The 17536-nt window shown below is 42.8% G+C and overlaps 2 protein-coding genes across 2 annotated transcripts; both read left to right on the top strand.

Annotated features, from left to right (window-relative positions):
* The first annotated feature begins 957 nt into the window (after positions 1–957).
* On the top strand, positions 958–8520 carry galm (galactose mutarotase). The gene is made up of 9 exons (XM_058078037.1): positions 958–1126; positions 2450–2661; positions 2772–2926; positions 3651–3764; positions 4702–4794; positions 5813–5894; positions 6498–6648; positions 6725–6899; positions 8133–8520. Exons 2-9 carry the CDS (start codon positions 2475–2477, stop codon positions 8214–8216), a joined length of 1041 nt encoding a protein of 346 aa, XP_057934020.1. The 5' UTR covers positions 958–1126; positions 2450–2474; the 3' UTR covers positions 8217–8520.
* A 148-nt stretch (positions 8521–8668) lies between these two features.
* On the top strand, positions 8669–15834 carry LOC131132430 (T cell receptor alpha chain MC.7.G5-like). The gene is made up of 7 exons (XM_058078038.1): positions 8669–9094; positions 9162–9469; positions 11666–11726; positions 13657–13860; positions 13936–13977; positions 14044–14204; positions 14882–15834. Exons 1-6 carry the CDS (start codon positions 9049–9051, stop codon positions 14157–14159), a joined length of 777 nt encoding a protein of 258 aa, XP_057934021.1. The 5' UTR covers positions 8669–9048; the 3' UTR covers positions 14160–14204; positions 14882–15834.
* The last annotated feature ends 1702 nt before the right edge of the window (positions 15835–17536 follow it).

Here is a 17536-nt window from a genome sequence, read left to right as displayed (position 1 = left end):
GGGAAACAATGGTATCCATGGAAAGGAATATTCCAATCTGTTGTCTACATGCGCCGTGAAAATCAACCAGAATAGTCAATAGGGCATGCCCAGTAAAACGTAAACATCAACATCACGTGATACCGGCTTCCCCGAGTTATTCTTTCACTTGTCGGAATAACTCCGTATTGCCAGTTTTTCGTCTGTCCAGTCTTGAAATTTAGTTTGAATCAAAAACAAACTTTGCTTAGTCCAGTGCCGATTGCTGGCCTCCATTTTTAAAAGTGAAGAACGTCTGGATCTGCGTGTTACGTCATATCTGAGCATGCGCTGAAAGAACGCACCCGGGATCAATTTAAACAGGAAAAGATCAAATTCAATCTTGTTAATATTTTATAATTAAACTCGGGACATGTTTTATATAGTAGATATATATTTTCTTGTTTAATAAAACTGGACTTGTGAATGGCGTATAGAAGGGTTTAGATTCTGTTCCACAGATGGCGCTAATGCACACGAAAGCTGCTTGCCAACCGCCAATAAACAACAGAAGAAGAAAAACACCAGGAAGAAGAAGGCACCCTGACAACTTTCCGTTTGAGCGGGTACAAGATACCGCAATCGGATTGGTTAAAGGAATATTCCATCCCTGTTCAATTCTTTCCCTTTGAGCAAATAAATATTTGGGTCCATGTATACTATTGACATAATGGCTATTGACATCATATTTGCAAATGATGATTAATAAATGTTCATTATAAAAAGTGATATTGGATAATTCCTCACGGCACACCTGACGGTTTCTCAAGGTACACTAGTGTGCCGCGGCACAGTGGTTGAAAATCACTGATATAGAGTATAAACAGGAAGTAAAACTGGACTCAACTGGAATAACTATAAAACTATATAACTAGGGGATACAGAGAGGTTGCAATAACAACAACGGACAGAGGGGGCAGCATACGCCATCGGGGCATCAAACCTGCCACACAAGTTAGAAGAAGATTCCTACGAGTGAACTTTTTTCCTTTAGTCTGTGATGTCCACAAGGAAAATAAGCTTGTATGGACTTCAGCCACCTTGAAGGCGACAAGTTGTGACTTGGAGGACGGAAAAGTTCGGTGCGAAGGAAGAAGTTGCTGTTTGGGTGAGCGATAGCGAGCTAAAGAAGAGTGGAATGGATTTTTCCTCTGGCAGTTTATAACATTACACACCCACTCGTGACGCGTGTCGTAAGAACTTGAGATACCAAGTCTATCCGTACTTCGTACTTGAATTTAAAAATGTTTCGATGCGTCACATATCGGCTTGCAACTATAGACTTCCTAGTTGGAGTCACGTGATTAGTCCGAGCTAAAGAAGAGTGGAATGAATTTTTCCTCTGGCAGTTTATAACATTACACACCCACTCGTGACGCGTGTCGTAAGAACTCCTTGAGATACTTAGAAGTCTATTCGTACTTCGTACTTGAATTTAAAAATGTTTCGATGCGTCACATGTCGGCATATCGGCTTGCAACTATAGACTTCCTGGTTGGAGTCACGTGATTAGTCCGCAGTTGATGCTAATACTTGATGCGAATCAGAATCAGAATGCCCTTTATTGTCATTTTACATATAGTAGAATGAAATTGCAGCAGCTCCATTTTCAGTGCAAGACAGTATGACAGTACAAAATATAGAAATTAGAAGAATAAATAGAAGAATTCGAAGAATAAAAAATAAATAATGAAGGGCCTACATTGTAGAGGACGATTGGTTGCCTTGATTACGTTGTTACATCTTGTGTTACATTGTTACATCTTGTACTACATTGTTACATCATGTGTTTACATTGTTACATTTTGTGTTACATTGTTACATCTTGTGTTACATTGTTACATCTTGTGGTTACATTGTTACATCTTGTGTTACATTGTTACATCTTGTGTTTACATTGTTACATCTTGTGTTACATTGTTACATCTTGTGTTACATTGTTACATCTTGTGTTACATTGTTACATCTTGTGTTACATTGTTACATCTTGTGTTACATTGTTACATCTTGTGTTGCATCTTGTGTTGCATCTTGTGTTGCATCTTGTGTTGCATCTTGTGTTGCATCTTGTGTTACATCTTGTGTTGCATCTTGTGTTGCATCTTGTGTTGCATCTTGTGTTGCATCTTGTGTTGCATCTTGTGTTGCATCTTGTGTTACATCTTGTTACACCTTGTGTTACATTGTTACACCTTGTGTTACATTGTTACACCTTGTGTTACATTGTTACACCTTGTGTTACATTGTTACACCTTGTGCTGCATTGTTAAACCTTGTGCTACATTGTTAAACCTTGTGCTACATTGTTGCATCTTGTGCTACATTGTTGCATCTTGTGCTACATTGTTGCATCATGTGTTATGTTGTTACATCTTGTATTACATTGTTACATCTTGTGTTACATCCGCAGTCATCAAAGTGCTCTTTGCAGGCGCTCTCCTGGCTCGTTGAATCAAATGACCGAGGTTCGATGTCGGCCGTGGGGGGATCTGCCCAAACATGGTCCCGTGGAGCTGTGGACCCTCCAGTCCCACCAAGTGCGTGTGGAGGTCCTGACTCTTGGGGCCATCATCAGGTCCGTGTGCTGCAAAGGCAAAGACGGTCAGATGGAAGATGTCGTCTTGGGCTTTGATGACTTGGAAGGTCAGCACAAGGAAGTACTACAGTATATTAAAGTCATTTAGGGCATGCAATATTAACATTATGAACAGAAGTACACGCTCAGTCATCCACCTCTGTGTCTCTGTTGCCAGGTTACGTGTCGGACAAGCGGCATTTTGGAGCAGTGGTGGGCCGTGTGGCCAACAGGATTGCACAAGGACGCTTTGAAGTGGATGGAAAAACATATCAATTAGATATCAACAATGGGCCACATGCCCTGCATGGGGGGCTGCGAGGCTTCAGTAAGGTAATTCATCAAAGTCATCTGTCAATCATGACCATTGGGTGGATTTGACCCACCTGGGAGACCGGACGTTCTCAATGATCAGTGTCTCTGTTTGCTGCTGTACTCCCTCTTGGTCTCATTGGTTCTGTACCCTGGTTAAAATGTACCCTGGTTAAAATGTACCCTGGTTAAAAATATAATACAGTAAACCTCGGATATATCGGACTCGGATATATCGGAAATTCGCTCACAACGGACAAATAAAAAAGAACCGATTTTTCTGTAATGCATTTCCAATAAAAATTCATTGCATATATCGGATTTTTTATAACGGATTTCGCCTATTTCGGACAAAATCTCCAGTCCCATTCCAATACATTTTCATTAAATTTGCCTCGCATATATCGGATGGCCGTATCGTGGCGCTCCAATTCACCGAATCGTGACAGGCCGCTATACGACGTCGTTTGCAGCGTTGCCTGCGCGTCCAGGTACATTGGAAACATAGTCAAGGAAGTGCCTTTTTATAACGGATAAAATCCGATTTACGCATATACCGGATATAAATCTGATATATGCGTAAAACGGACATTTTCCGGTATACGCATATAACGGATTTTGCTTATATCGGACAAAACCAGTGGGAACAATTGAATCCGATATATCCGAGGTTTACTGTACATTACTTTTGGTGAGTAGTACAGTCTCAGGCGAGGTTTATGACTCGGGTTTCTTTTATGTTCAGGCTATGTGGCTTGCTTCAGCAGTGGAGGGTGGAGTCCGAATGAGTCTTTCCAGTCCAGATGGAGACCAGGGCTACCCTGGACAGATGGAGGTTTCTGTTACTTACACCTTGCAGGTCAATTCATATACTTTTAATGGAACAATTGTGGGCCTTTTATGCAAAATACAAAATGTGATTGACGTGAAGCCTGTACATTTGCATTGAAAATATGTATGTGTTTTAAAATATAACACACCAAGTCTGTGACTTGCTTTGCTCAAAATATAGAAATGACAAATATACATGCCTAAACAGTCATTATAGCCATGTTCAGCTGGGATAGGTGTTTGATGACTGGATGGATGAGTTGCATTTCCAACATTTTATTGACATTTTTGTTCCAGTAATCGGGCAAATATTCCGTAGAACACATTGAGCTGGACTCCAGTGTAAAATTTCAGGTTTGGATTTTTCGACGACGGCCAACGTTAGCGTCTGCTTGCATCCCGAGATAAGCGGCTAACACCGGACAGTCAAATAGGCCTCAGTTTTAGGATTCAATTCATATGAAAAAATGTCCCCAGTATTTTGCCTTTGCTTTCATAAGATGTTGATATTGCAGCTGCGGCTTGGAAATATGCAATTCGATAAACACTCAACAATAATTTCCATCCGTTTGTCATTACAGCAGAACCTTGGTTAGCGTTATTGATTGGTTCCAGAGCATCTGACTCTAACCGAAACAAGCTAACCAAAACCATTTTTTTCCATAAGAAGTCCAGTCAATCCGTTCCAGGCAGCCAATTAGCCAATTATGGTTTGACATCTGCATATAAACACATAATTCTGATAAATGAGAGGGATAAATAAACATTTATGGAAGACGCCATTGTTGCCACCACCACCTTCCTTTTTGCATGAGGTATTTCCTAAAATGGATAGTGTATCTATCTGACCTCAGGCCAGCCAAAGGAAGCTACGAGTGGCAGCACGTGTCTTTGGGAAGTCACGCCTTCAGTGACGTAACCCTCCATGTGTGTCAAACTTGCCAATATTTATGTTTTCCATTCAGGGGGAAAAACTGACGGCAGAGTATCAAGCCTGGTCTTCTAAAACAACACCGATCAACCTCACCAATCACTCCTACTTCAACCTGGCGGGACAGGTAAGTACATGTCATCCCGTTCCACGTCTCCTGGTAGTGCTCCCGTCGTTATGTTACGTCATGATGACGTCATGATGACGTCATCTCGATCCCGCCTGCTCCAATTTGCATTTGGGCTTGGTTTGGCTGTAAACATAGGAACTGGTGCTTGTGTGTTCTTGGAGCTCTTTAAAGGTGGCTTTCGAGGTTAATCTGAGTTCATCCAGCCGCCCCCCCCCCCCTTTTCCTCAAAATTAAATTAATGCTTCCATTTTCACGCTTGATTGGGTCCCGATATGACTTTGATTTTTTTAAGTGAGTTTCTGCTCAGTAGGATTCCTTATTTAACAATGAAAATACGTATGGTTAGAGCTACATTATTAGAGCCCTCTAGACATAAAATAACACCCCTACATTCACCTGTATTATCCAATATCGTAGACATAAGCAGGAAGTGACATTGGGGGGCATGGGGCGTTCAGGGCCGCAACTACAAAGCAGTGTGATTTATTCACTGGTACATGTTTGGAAAACCGTGATGAAATTTGAAGTGCCTTGTGGCAAGGCACCACTGTAGTCTGATGGAGGTATTACTGGTGCTTTTATGGTGACAACAGTATTTTGGTTGTTTCTTTCAGCTTTTTCCTGATTTAACAATATTACCATATATTAAGATGTATTCTCCCATGATTATGCAATGCAGTGTATGAATATGGGACGCCCCCACCAAATTTAAAGGCCGGACTTCAAAACCGCAGGTCTACGTTGTTACAGGGCTTATTTACACAGAAAGACCCCTACTGTTCCCAGTTTCCATCAGCAGAAGCTGAACTAATGCTACACCCGATCAAAGTCACTTCAGATTTGTCCGATCAAAACGCATAACTGCATAAGTCTTATAGTCTGGAATAATGTGTCCGCCATGAGAAATCAGTCCGGTACCAAGAGGAATGGCTTGGATAGAATAAGTTGATAAGAAGTATCCTAGCTAGACACCTTCTCTGACTGTGGCCTTGTCTTTCCTTGTGTGCCCATGCAGGCTGCGTCCACCATCTACGACCATCAAGTGTCCATAAACGCTCACTTCTACTTGCCGGTGGACGACACGTCCATCCCCACAGGTATCGGGATCGTAACGGGGCCGCTCCACATGCCTGGAACACGTGTAGCTAGCCACTGTGTTCATGTGGCGTGGATGGTTGTTAACCGTTACTGACCTTGTGGTCTTCCTTCACCATGGCTGGTGTTGCTGGTATGCCCAGTGTCGCCCACCCTTGTGGTACTGGTATTACTATACCTGGTACTGGAAATCCTTTCTCATGTGTGAATATTAGTAAATGCTTGAGGTATTATTAGGAAAGAACAAAGTGGATGTTTTGTGGGAGTGCATTGTTGTGCTCGAAATAAGATGGATGGATGCCTTCTCTTATGTCCACTACCATGTGTAACTGGACTGTAGAGGTGACAAACGGGTCTTATTACAAGTCTGGAGGGCTCTAATCATGTTCAAAACCGAGTTTAGAAGACCGCAAACCGGTTTTCAATTCATTCATTCATTCATAAGGATGTCATCCTACTTCACACAAATTCACTTACTATGGCACTGGAATCTGGCACCAATCACCATGATAAAGGAGGGATTATGGTACACGTAGAATAGCTATACCGTACATGTGTCTGTGATGGTGTATGTATCTACCCTACCCTACCGTTTGTTCACACAGGAGAGATGAAGGCCGTGGCTGGCTCGCCTTTCGACCTCAGGAAGCCCCTTCTGATTGGCCCTCGGCTAAAGGAGGTTCCGGGTGGAGGATTTGACCACACCTTTTGTCTGGCCTCGCCTGGAGACCCGTGGGCCGAGAGACTCGTGGCTAGGTTAGCTCCATGGTTGCCAGGTACATCCTGGACTTGACTCTTACTGTCTCCCTTGACTCCCAATCTGTCATGGCAGAGTTCATCACGCAGCCAGTGGGCGGATCCTGGAGGTTTCAACCAGCCAACCAGGAGTCCACTTCTATACGGCCAACGTCTTGGATGGCACAGTAACAGGAAAGGGCGGAGTCAAACATGGAAAGCACCGTGCCTTTTGTTTGGAGACTCAGAATTGGCCTGATGCTGTCAACCAGGTATGATAATCACCCATCAAGTATGACTTATGGAGCATAATAATATTGTTTTCCATGCTGAAGAATATGTCCAGTGTTTATCAAACATCACTCGGGTTGGATCATCACTCCCTTGCTACATCGTCAAATGAATGAGTTACTAAATGTTATACAAAATGTTATAAATGTCATATTCTGCTCAATAGGCAGCAGTAATGACGCCATGACCTTACATGACCTTACATGACCTTACATGACCTTAACACTGCATGTAGTCAGCCATGGCATGTACTCATGAGAGGAAAACAGTTCTCCCATTCTGTGTGGAAGTGGTGAGTTTTTGGCCCTGGAAAAAACAGTTATCCCATTCCGTGTGGAAATGTTGAGTTTTTGGCCCTGGAAAAAACAGTTCTCCCATTCCGTGTGGAAGTGGTGAGTTTTTGACCCTGGAAAAAACACTTCTCCCATTCCGTGTGGAAGTGGTGAGTTTTTGGCCCAGGAAAAAAAAAGTTCTCCCATTCTGTGTGGAAGTGGTGAGTTTTTGGCCCTGGAAAAAACACTTCTCCCATTCCATGTGGAAGTGGTGAGTTTTTGGCCCTTAAATATAGAGTAAATCAATTTGAGGCTAAATGGTTAGCTAGCTTGCTAGCTGTGCAGTGTTGTGTAAATAATAGGAGTGTAAATGCGACAAAAAGTATTATTTGATGTTTATAGGGCTCTAATAATGCTAAAACCATGTTAAAAAATGTTTTTAGAAAGTCATAAACCAGGTGTGGGCAAACTGCAGCCTGCGGGCCATAACAGACCCACCAAACATATTAATCCATCTCGCCGGGTGTTTTATTTTTAAAAACCTTTAACATTTATCTGGCAACATGAATCTCAGTGCTACTGTGGTATGTGGAGTCGTACAGGAAATAGTCAGATGCACTCTGTAGCCGCAAGGCATGCTGGGTAGCTTGTGGTACTGTCTCGTGGTTGTTGTATTTTTTTCTCGACTACAGAACACGTTGAGGAGGATGGCAGGTAACAAGGAGATAAATTCACGTACTCTTGAGAGCTCGTGTTTTAGCATTGGCCACAGGACTACCCAGCATGCTTTGTGGGCACTTGATGCATGCGATACTTGCTGTGGGTATCGCATACAGAAACACTGACATACAGCAAGCGTAGATCCCGTATCTCCACGAGCCTGCACCCCCATGATGGAAAGGTATATACCAAATATCTACCTTCTATTGTGTTTGTCTGCAGGCTTCATTCCCTGACTGTCTCCTGCGTCCGGGCGAGGAATATCGACACCTGACTTCTTTCACGTTCACTTGTGCTGACTGCTGATTCAGCAGATTTCACGCCGCTAACAGCGATAATGTGGAACCTTGTCGCTCGGAAACATTCCCTTTGACTTCCAAAGACCAAATGGTACGGACATGAAGCCGTCATCCATCCAGTTTCTCCAGCGCTTCTCCTGGGTAGGATCCAGAGGTCCATCCTTCCACTCCAGTGGGCATCTTCTTGTGACTTGAGTCCAAAGGTGTGTACTCTGTACTCTATTCCACGAGCACAAGGACTCTTCACTTTTGGTCAGTGACAAATCCAAGAATGGAAATGTTTTTTCCAATAAATCTCCTTATGCACCAAAGTGTCTCTAGAAGTTTCTTTTCAGGTGCTGTGCTACAGTCTAGCGTGATGGGTGCACCTGACCTCCACAGAGCACAATTAGGTGCGTTCTCACAATGGACGCAGGTCAGGTCACGGGGGCTGCAGCTTCATCCAGGTCCTCCAGGTGGATCCTGGAAATCTGGTTTCCATCATTCCTGCTTGTAGCGGTGCTGTGCCAATCATCCATGATATTGGGAGTATAAAACTAAATTATCCATAATGAAGGCTGACCAATTAAACACCTTCCTACTGGCTGCCACGTACACAGTACACATAGTATACTGCAATAGTTTCATGTAATACTCTACCCCATTACACGTCTGGCCAGCAGGGTGCAGTGTTGTACTTTGGATGTCCCCACAGTGACTGATAGTACAGTACTGCACAATAACCACTGCATCCACCAGGGGGAGACAATGTTCTACTGTATGTGTGTGGGTGTGCACGTGCGTGAAGGCCCTCCCTCAGCGGGGTCAGGTGGTGCCCCCCCCAGCCCAGGAGTGCAGACATGAAGCGTACGCTGGTGTGTGTGCTGATGGCCGCCTGGAGCCTGGGTGAGGCGGTGCGAGGTGAGCGTGTCGGGTCACGTGATGTCTGACCACCTTTGTCGTCCTCTGACAGGAAGCGGCGCCCAGATGGTCAAGCAGCCGGTGGGGGACGTGCACGCCGAGCAGGGTGATGCCGTGACGCTGGGCTGCAGCTACCAAAGCTCCGGAGCTAACGACTACATCTTCTGGTACAAACAGGAAGGCCGGGCGGCGCCAGAGTTCATCCTGAGCCGCTTCAAGATCGGTCAGGGCAAGACGGAGAGTCGCTTTGAGAAGAGGTTCAGCTGCAGCATTGATGCCGGCGCCCTGCAGGCTCCGCTGGAGATCCAAGACGTGCAGATGAAGGACTCTGCTGTCTACTACTGCGCCCTGCAGCCCACAGTGACTGACGGCTCTGCTGCACACGTACACAAACTCCTGTAGGCCCTCGTCTTGGCTTGGTGCCGTCAATCAAGCTGTCCATCAAACCAGACAGTCAACGAAGTGGCATATTATTCATATTTACACCTTTTACACCACAATGGCAACATAAACCATAAACATGTGGCCGCCAGCAGGACTTCATGTTTATTCTGCATTGATTCTTTTATCAATGCTATATTTTGGTTATGTTTCTATGGTTACATCTGCCATATTACGTATTATGTATTACGTCTTATGTACTCCAAACATCACACAAGAAAATAGAGTCCACTAAGGCCTGCCCACTCGGGAATGCTTGAGTTGGCCTGGTAAACAGTCCCATCCACTGGAGGATGTAAACCATGTAATAATATATACTCATATATCATGTAATCATATATACTCATCATATATCATGTAATAATATATACTCATATATCATGTAATCATATATACTCATCATATATCATGTAATAATATATACTCATATATCATGTAATTATATATACTCATATATCATGTAATCATATATACTCATATATCATGTAATAATATACTATACTAATATATATCATGTAATCATATATACTAATATAACATGTAATAATATATACTCATATGTAATCGTTTATACTAATATATATCATGTAATAATATATACTAATATATATCATGTAATCATATATACTAATATAACATATATCATGTAATCATATATTCTCATGTATCATATCATGTAATCATATATACTCATATATCGTAATAATATATACTCATATCATGTAATCATATACGTATACTCATATATCATGTAATCGTTTATACTAATATATCATATATCATGTAATAATAAATACTAATATATATCATGTAATCATATATACTAATATAACATATCATGTAATCATATATTCTCATGTATCAAATATCATGTAATAATATATACTCATATATCATGTAATCATATATACTCATATCATGTAATAATATATACTCATCATGTAATCATATATACTAATATATCATGTAATAATATAAATATGTATCATATATCATGTAATATATACTCATATATCATGTAATCATATATACTCATATCATGTAATAATATATACTCATATCATATATCATGTAATAATATATACTCATATATCATATCGTAATAATATGTAATCACAAATCATGTAATATATACTAATATATATCATGTAAGAATATATACTCATATATCATGTAATAATATATACTAATATAACATATCATGTAATAATATATACTAATATATATCATGTAGTAATATATACTCATATATTATGTCATGATATATACTAATATATCATGTAATGTAATAATATATACTCATATATCATGTAATAATATATCATATATCATGTAGAACATAAAGCACACCAACAGGTGGCGCTGTAAACAGACAACGGGAGAAGAAAGAAGGCATGCCCATAAGGTCCGTCATCTTCCCCTTGAACCAGTCCTGCCAGTAAAAAGGAAGACTGGGATTCGTACTACGCCACATCAACGTGGACGATGTCTTGTCACCAGGAGATGACAATAAAGATGACAACATAAAGTCAATAAACGTCCCTGTTGGCTCCTTGGACGGAACGCTTGGAGGCACCGGAGACGTAGGCCACGCCCCCGCCCCCCCACCCCCACCCTGAGGAGGAGGAGCTAAGCCCCGACGGCTCGACTGGAGATGAGAAGAGGAGCCACCATGACAACCGCTTGAAGAACTTTAAGCAGGTCATAGTCATTCCTTTTTTTTTTTACCCTCAGTGGATACGTGTGTGTTTATGTGTGTGTGTGTGTGTGTGTGTGTGTATGTGTGTCGTTAAAACCATCAAGTCATGGTTGTGAGGTTGAAGGTCAGCGTGTTTTTGTCGCGGTGTTTGTTGTTGTGTGAATGCTGCCGTGGGCTACAAGATCTTCTTCGCTGGCGGGACCAGCTTGACGGTGGAGAGCAGTAAGTTCTCCTTGGACTGGGTTCTTCTGGCCTCCTTCATGCTCCTTGTTCCACATCTTTGCTGCCTCACCATGACGGAAATCAGACCTTCTTACTTGTGAAGAACCAGGCTGGGATCACATATGTATGTGTGTGTGTGTGTGTGGGGGGGGGGGGGGATATTCTCCTGAGGTTCTTGTCGAGGTCCCAACCAGTGTGTGTCTGGAATGAACCGATTACTTTTTGGAAGCGGAACCAGGCTGACGGTGGAAGTCCGTAAGTTCTTTTTCCAGAACAGAATCCAAAGTCAGCAGTTGTTCCTGATTTAATGTTTGCTGTTGGGTCAACTGGCCAAGCGGAACCTGGCCCAGCGTAGAACCTCAACCACTGGTCATGCAGATGACCTGAAGGTTCTCATGCGGTTCTTGTGGAGGTCACAAGCTCTTCATGTTCATGTCTGGAAGCGCCAAAGTACGTTTTGGAAGCGGAACCAGACAGACAGTAGAAGACAGTTTGCATTCTCATGCTAGAACGTGAAGGAAAAACCAAACTGGATTCATGGAGTGAAAACGTAGAAGAACATAGATGGAAAACTTTTTCTTTGGTTTGCGGAACCTGACAGAGTCTAGAACCTGAACCACTGGTCATGCAGATGATTCTTACGTGTGGGAGGACCCAAAGGTTCTCATGAGGTTCCTGTTGAGGTCCCAACCAGTGTGTGTCTGGATTCAGATTGTTTCTTGCCAGCGGAACCAGACTGACGGTAGAAGACAGTAAGTTCTACCTTCAAGCTGGAACATAAACTAGAACCCAAACTGGCAGCAGATTTGTTCTGTTTCAAGTGTCAAATCTTCAAGTTTACTGGTCAGTAAACTGGCCATGCAGAACCTCACTGAGCAAAGAATCGGAACCAGGTGGATGGCGTCTGTGTGAGGTTCTCATGAGGTATGGAGTCAGCAGATTAGTTCTTGTCAAACCAGACTGACGGTAGAACCAATCACATTTGCTGCCAGTTTGGGTTCTAGCTTACGTTCCAGCTTGAAAGTAGAACTCAGCTTGAAAGTTGAACGTAAACTAGAACCCAAACTGGCAGCAAATGTGTTTAGTTTCCAAAAGTAGAACCTGTTAACCATCTTAGTGCTCATGCAGAACCTGACTCAGCGGAGAACCAGGGTGAAGGCAGATTACTTTATGTGTGTAGGCACATGAAGTTCTTGTTGAGGTCGACAGATTTGGAAGTTTGCAAACGATACCTTCATGCTAGAACGTGAAGGACAGAAAACCACTTGGATTCATTCATTCCTTCCAACAGATGTTGGGAAAACTTTTTGGAAGTCCATACGTTCTATTTTCATGCTAGAATGTGAAGGAGAACATTGTGGTCGCTTACTAAAAATGTAGAACAAAAAGATATGAAACATGAGTGACTGACATGAGAACGTTGTGGTATGTGTGAGGACCCAAAGGTTCTCTTGAGGTTCTTGTTCTCAACCAGCGTGTGATAGGAATCAACAAATTGCTTTTTGGAAGCAGAACCAGACTGACGGTAGAAGACAGTAAGTTCTACTTTTAAGCTTGAACGTAAACTAGAACCCAAACTGGCAGCAGATTTGTTTAGTTTGAGTAAAAGTCAAGTCGTTAAGGAGTTGAACCGGCCAGGTAGAACCCGAGTGAGCGTAGAACCTGAACCATAAGTCATGCAGATGAAATCTGAATGTGCGAGGACTCAAAGGTTCTTTTGATGTCTCAAGTGGCGTTTACTTTTTGGAGGTGGAACCAGACTGTGGAACAGTGGAACTCCCCAAGTTCTACTTTCATGCTAGAAGGTGAAGTAGAACTCAAAAGCGGGAAAATGAAAACAGAACATTTGAAGATAAAAAAAGATGATAAAGTGGTTCCAAGTTTAATGTTGACTAAATGGCAGGTGGAGAACCTGGTGAGAACGGACAAGTAGGTCCAAGTGGTTCTCACCAGGTTCTGGTTGGGGTCACAGCCAGTGAGCATGTGGACTCTACCGATGGCGTTTTTGACAGCGGAGGCGTTCAAGAACATGTAGGAGAAGCCAAACCGGAGACCGTGCTAAAGCCATGAAGAGAAGGCTAAAGCTGTGTTTTGGTCACATGGTTGCAATGGAGAAGCAGCAATGTAAACACAGGCGTTAGCGTGGTTAGCATCTTTGCTAACTTGCTCTATGATTGTGTGGTAGAGGAGGACCTGGAGCCGTCCTTCTACAAACTGGAGGGGAACGTGACGGCTTGCTTGGCCGCCGGCTTCAGCAGACAAAACGCCACGGAGAAGGCGGGGAAAGGAGACGTGTTCCGGGGGTCGCACGGCGTGCGGATATCGGGCGACTCGCTGTACAATCAGGTGACGCTGCTCTCGGCCGAGCACGCCGACTCGTGTGAGAAAGGTAGGTGAGGAGAGTCGGCTCCACAGTGGACTCCACGAAGTCGCGTCACTTCCGCTTCCTGTTTTGCCATCGCAGGTTACAGCGGACCGGGCCGGTGCCGGGACGCGTTGGTGCCAGGTGAGTGTGGAACGTGGAGGAGGCGGAGCCCGCGCGCCGTGACTTAAGTGTGTGTGTCCTCGGCAGACGAGAAGATCAACCTGGTCTCTCTCACGGTCCTCGTCCTCCGTATCGTCTTCGCCAAGACGCTGGCCATCAACGGCGTCCTGACGCTGCGCCTGTGGCTGGCTCCGCCCCAGTAGGCCTCCATGCGCCGCCACCATCGGCTCTGACTGCTGGGAGGACTGGTGTGTGTGTGTGTCTGTGTTGCTTTCACATTAAAGGTCAATAAATCGAATATGAAATCATTGTTGGCTTGTGAATATATATATATATATATATATATATATATATATATATATATATATATATATATATATATATATATATATATATATATATATATATATATATATATATATATGTACATATGTATGGATGTACGTATGTATGTATATATATGTATGTATATATGTATGAATGCATGCATGTATGTATGCATGCATGTATCTGTATGTATGTATGCATGCATGTATGTATGTATATGTATGTATGTAAATATGTATGTATGCATGTATGCATGTATGCATGTATGTATGTATGTATGTATGCATGCATGTATGTATGTATGCATGTGTGTATGTATGTATGTATGTATGTATGTATGTATGTATGTATGTATGTATGTATATATGTATATATGTATATATGTATATATGTATATATGTATGTGTTTATGTATGTATGTCTGCATGTATTTATTATTACCACGCTGATGGAGATGATAGAAGTGGATAGGATTGAACGCTGATAAGTCCTGATTGAAAGGTCGTTTGGCTTTCGTTGTGTTTGCGTGCATGTGCTGTGTGCAGCTGTGCTCTGATTGGCTCCCGCCCACAGAGCATCTTTGTGACTCCTTCCACAGGAAGTGGTCGTCAAAGCACGGAGTCACCGACATCAGCTGTGGTTGGGACAGGATGTGGGGGCAGGGCCAACGGAGGTCAGGTGCTCCAACACTTTTCATCATCGTCTTCGCTTACCGTCTGTCACATGACCTCCGCTGCCGTGACAGGAAGTGTACGACTTGGCTCCCTGAGTGCGGCGGCGCTGCAGGCAGGAAGTACAGGCCTGCTAGCGGTGGCCGCAGGGAGGCTTCCAGGTCACAGCATGCACACGTGCGCTGTTGTGCATGTTGTGTTTGCGACACAGCAACAACCTGGCATACAAGGCTCGAGGTCCAGGCCACTTCATTCAAATCTCTGCTGGCGGCTCGTGCTGCGTTCAGGAAGCGCTGACTGTGGGACTTGAAGAGAGAACTAACCCCCCCCCCATTACATCATCACGGTGCAGTCACAGGGAGCGTCGTGGACCATGGTAGCGAAGGTCGGGAGTGTAGTAAAGAAATGCATATTGAATCAAATCAAATATTTCCAAGCATAAAATGGCTCAATGAAATCAAAGATAAATAAAAGGCAGAAGAGGCATCCTATTGGTGGATGTCAAAGTCCACATTGGCCACCAGGTGGCAGTAATCAGTGAGGCGGGCACTGGACTTGTCACCACTGTTTTCCCACGCAAACACATTTAGTGATGCATATTCAAATCCAATTAAACCATTACCATGACATGACATGACATGACATGACATGACATGACATGACATGACATGACATGACATGACATTACATGACATTACATTACATTACATTACATTACATTACATTACATTACATTACTATTACCATTTCATTACCATTACCATTACATTACCAATACATTATCATTACCATTACATTGCCACACATTACCATTACATTACCATTACCATTACATTACGTTACCATTATCATTACATTTCCATTATAATTACATTACATTTCCATTATCATTACATTCCCATTCCTATTCCCATTCCCATTCCCATTACAATACCATTATAATTACATTACGATTCCCATAAAATTACATTACCATTACATTACCATTACATTACCATTACATTACCATTACATTACCATTACATTACATTTCCATTACCATTACATTCCCATTCCCATTACATTACCATTATAATTACCATTACATTACCATTACCCTTACATTACATTACCATTTCATTACTGTTGGAATAAATGTACATACATATTTAGAAACGCTTGAGGCTTGCTCATATTATCCATTTGCTTTGCTAGTCACACGCACCACTTTATTCATATCTTTCTCACAATAACAGAAAACACCTGCTGGGCTGAATCATCTCTAACCAAGGTCACATAGTCACACACACCAGTCTCGAATAAAACCAGTCGAATAGAATAGCTCCCCCACCCTTCAGGCGGTTGAGACATGTAGTGTAACCAGGGCCTTCCTTCAATAAAAAGGCAAGAGGGCAGGAGCTGCTTCAGAGTGAGGTGGCGAATTGTTACTGAACGGTTCCTGATCACTCTCCTTGCAAGTAAACCAACTTACGTCTTTGTGTCTTTCTTTACAGCATGGTGAATAATGTCTAGGGTTTAAACCTGACATTAACTTGGTCCTTCGAGCCGGATTCCAAGACACCTGACGATCCCAGCGGGCAAGCGAGATCCAGGCAAGACTGTGGCCACAGCATTAAGACCCTTTCCGGGACTGGTCCCTCTCTTGCGGGCTGGGATCCGAAGGTTGAAGGAGATCCAGAGACGCAGAGACTGTGAGTACAAATTTTGTTTAAAAGAATGAAAGTTAGAAGAAAAGTAAAATAGAGAAAAAGTATAAAAAGAAGAAGTACAAACCCTGCAGGTCAGACAGTTAAATTCCGTAGGTGGAGTAGACGCCCCTAGTTGAAACAGACTAGTTAAACTCTACACAGGACGGCGGAGTCCTCTGTGCTGAAAAATAGAAGTGTACCAAACCCTGACAATTCTAGACTCTATCAGGTAAACAAAGACCAGTTAAAGTCCGCGCGAGGGCAGACTCGCCTATCAAAGTAGATAGTTAAATTCTGTGAAGGACGGCGGAGTCCTCTGGCAAGGTAAACCGGTTAAAAAGTAACAGTGTGAACGTGTGATTGTGTGCGTAAGTGGAAATTGTATTACTACTCAGTGATACTGTTTCATACCAAAACTGTGGGACAAAAGTGGTGACGTGTTGTGGAAGCAGAGGCAAGACTTGTCCGCCCTCACCGGGGTAGAAGCTTGACAAGTACCACAATACGGTAATTCACACCACCCCATAGGAGACTACACCCAGTTATTAGAACTCCCTAGGAGTTGTCTTCATAACTTGGGTCTCTATTGATCAAAATGGGGAAGGGACAAAGTAAACAGGACAATAAATTAATCTGCGGGTTAAAAAATCGAGATTATTGCGTGGTAGTAAAACAACACCCAGACGCAATAAAATACTTACCGCAGTGGATTAAACGGTACGATTTCTATGGGAAACTTTCGGTCTCGGGAATAAAAGAACTACAACAAAAAATAAGAAATAAAACCGACTCAAATGAGAAGAAAATGAAAAAGGAAGGGTATGAGATGACATGTACGTGGTTAAAAATGGCAGGCGTGAGAGAAGCAGGTGAAAGGCGAGCCAAACAGGAGAG

The sequence above is a fragment of the Doryrhamphus excisus genome, chromosome 7, assembly GCF_030265055.1.
Source record: "Doryrhamphus excisus isolate RoL2022-K1 chromosome 7, RoL_Dexc_1.0, whole genome shotgun sequence".
In the NCBI taxonomy this organism is placed as follows: domain Eukaryota; kingdom Metazoa; phylum Chordata; class Actinopteri; order Syngnathiformes; family Syngnathidae; genus Doryrhamphus; species Doryrhamphus excisus.
The sequence above is the reverse complement of the archived record's forward strand: the minus strand, read 5'-3'. Positions and strand labels throughout refer to the sequence as shown.

Excerpts from the sequence above, each read along its gene's own strand:
- LOC131132430 (XM_058078038.1), top strand. The coding sequence starts at position 9,049 with ATGAAGCGTACGCTGGTGTGTGTGCTGATGGCCGCCTGGAGCCTGG. Across the intron at positions 9,470-11,665 it reads ACTGCGCCCTGCAGCCCACA|TGTGTGTCTGGAATGAACCG; the intron begins GTGACTGACGGC and ends GGTCCCAACCAG. Across the intron at positions 13,978-14,043 it reads CCGGGACGCGTTGGTGCCAG|ACGAGAAGATCAACCTGGTC; the intron begins GTGAGTGTGGAA and ends TGTCCTCGGCAG.
- galm (XM_058078037.1), top strand. The coding sequence starts at position 2,475 with ATGACCGAGGTTCGATGTCGGCCGTGGGGGGATCTGCCCAAACATGGT. Across the intron at positions 2,662-2,771 it reads GGGCTTTGATGACTTGGAAG|GTTACGTGTCGGACAAGCGG; the intron begins GTCAGCACAAGG and ends CTCTGTTGCCAG. Across the intron at positions 6,900-8,132 it reads GGCCTGATGCTGTCAACCAG|GCTTCATTCCCTGACTGTCT; the intron begins GTATGATAATCA and ends GTTTGTCTGCAG.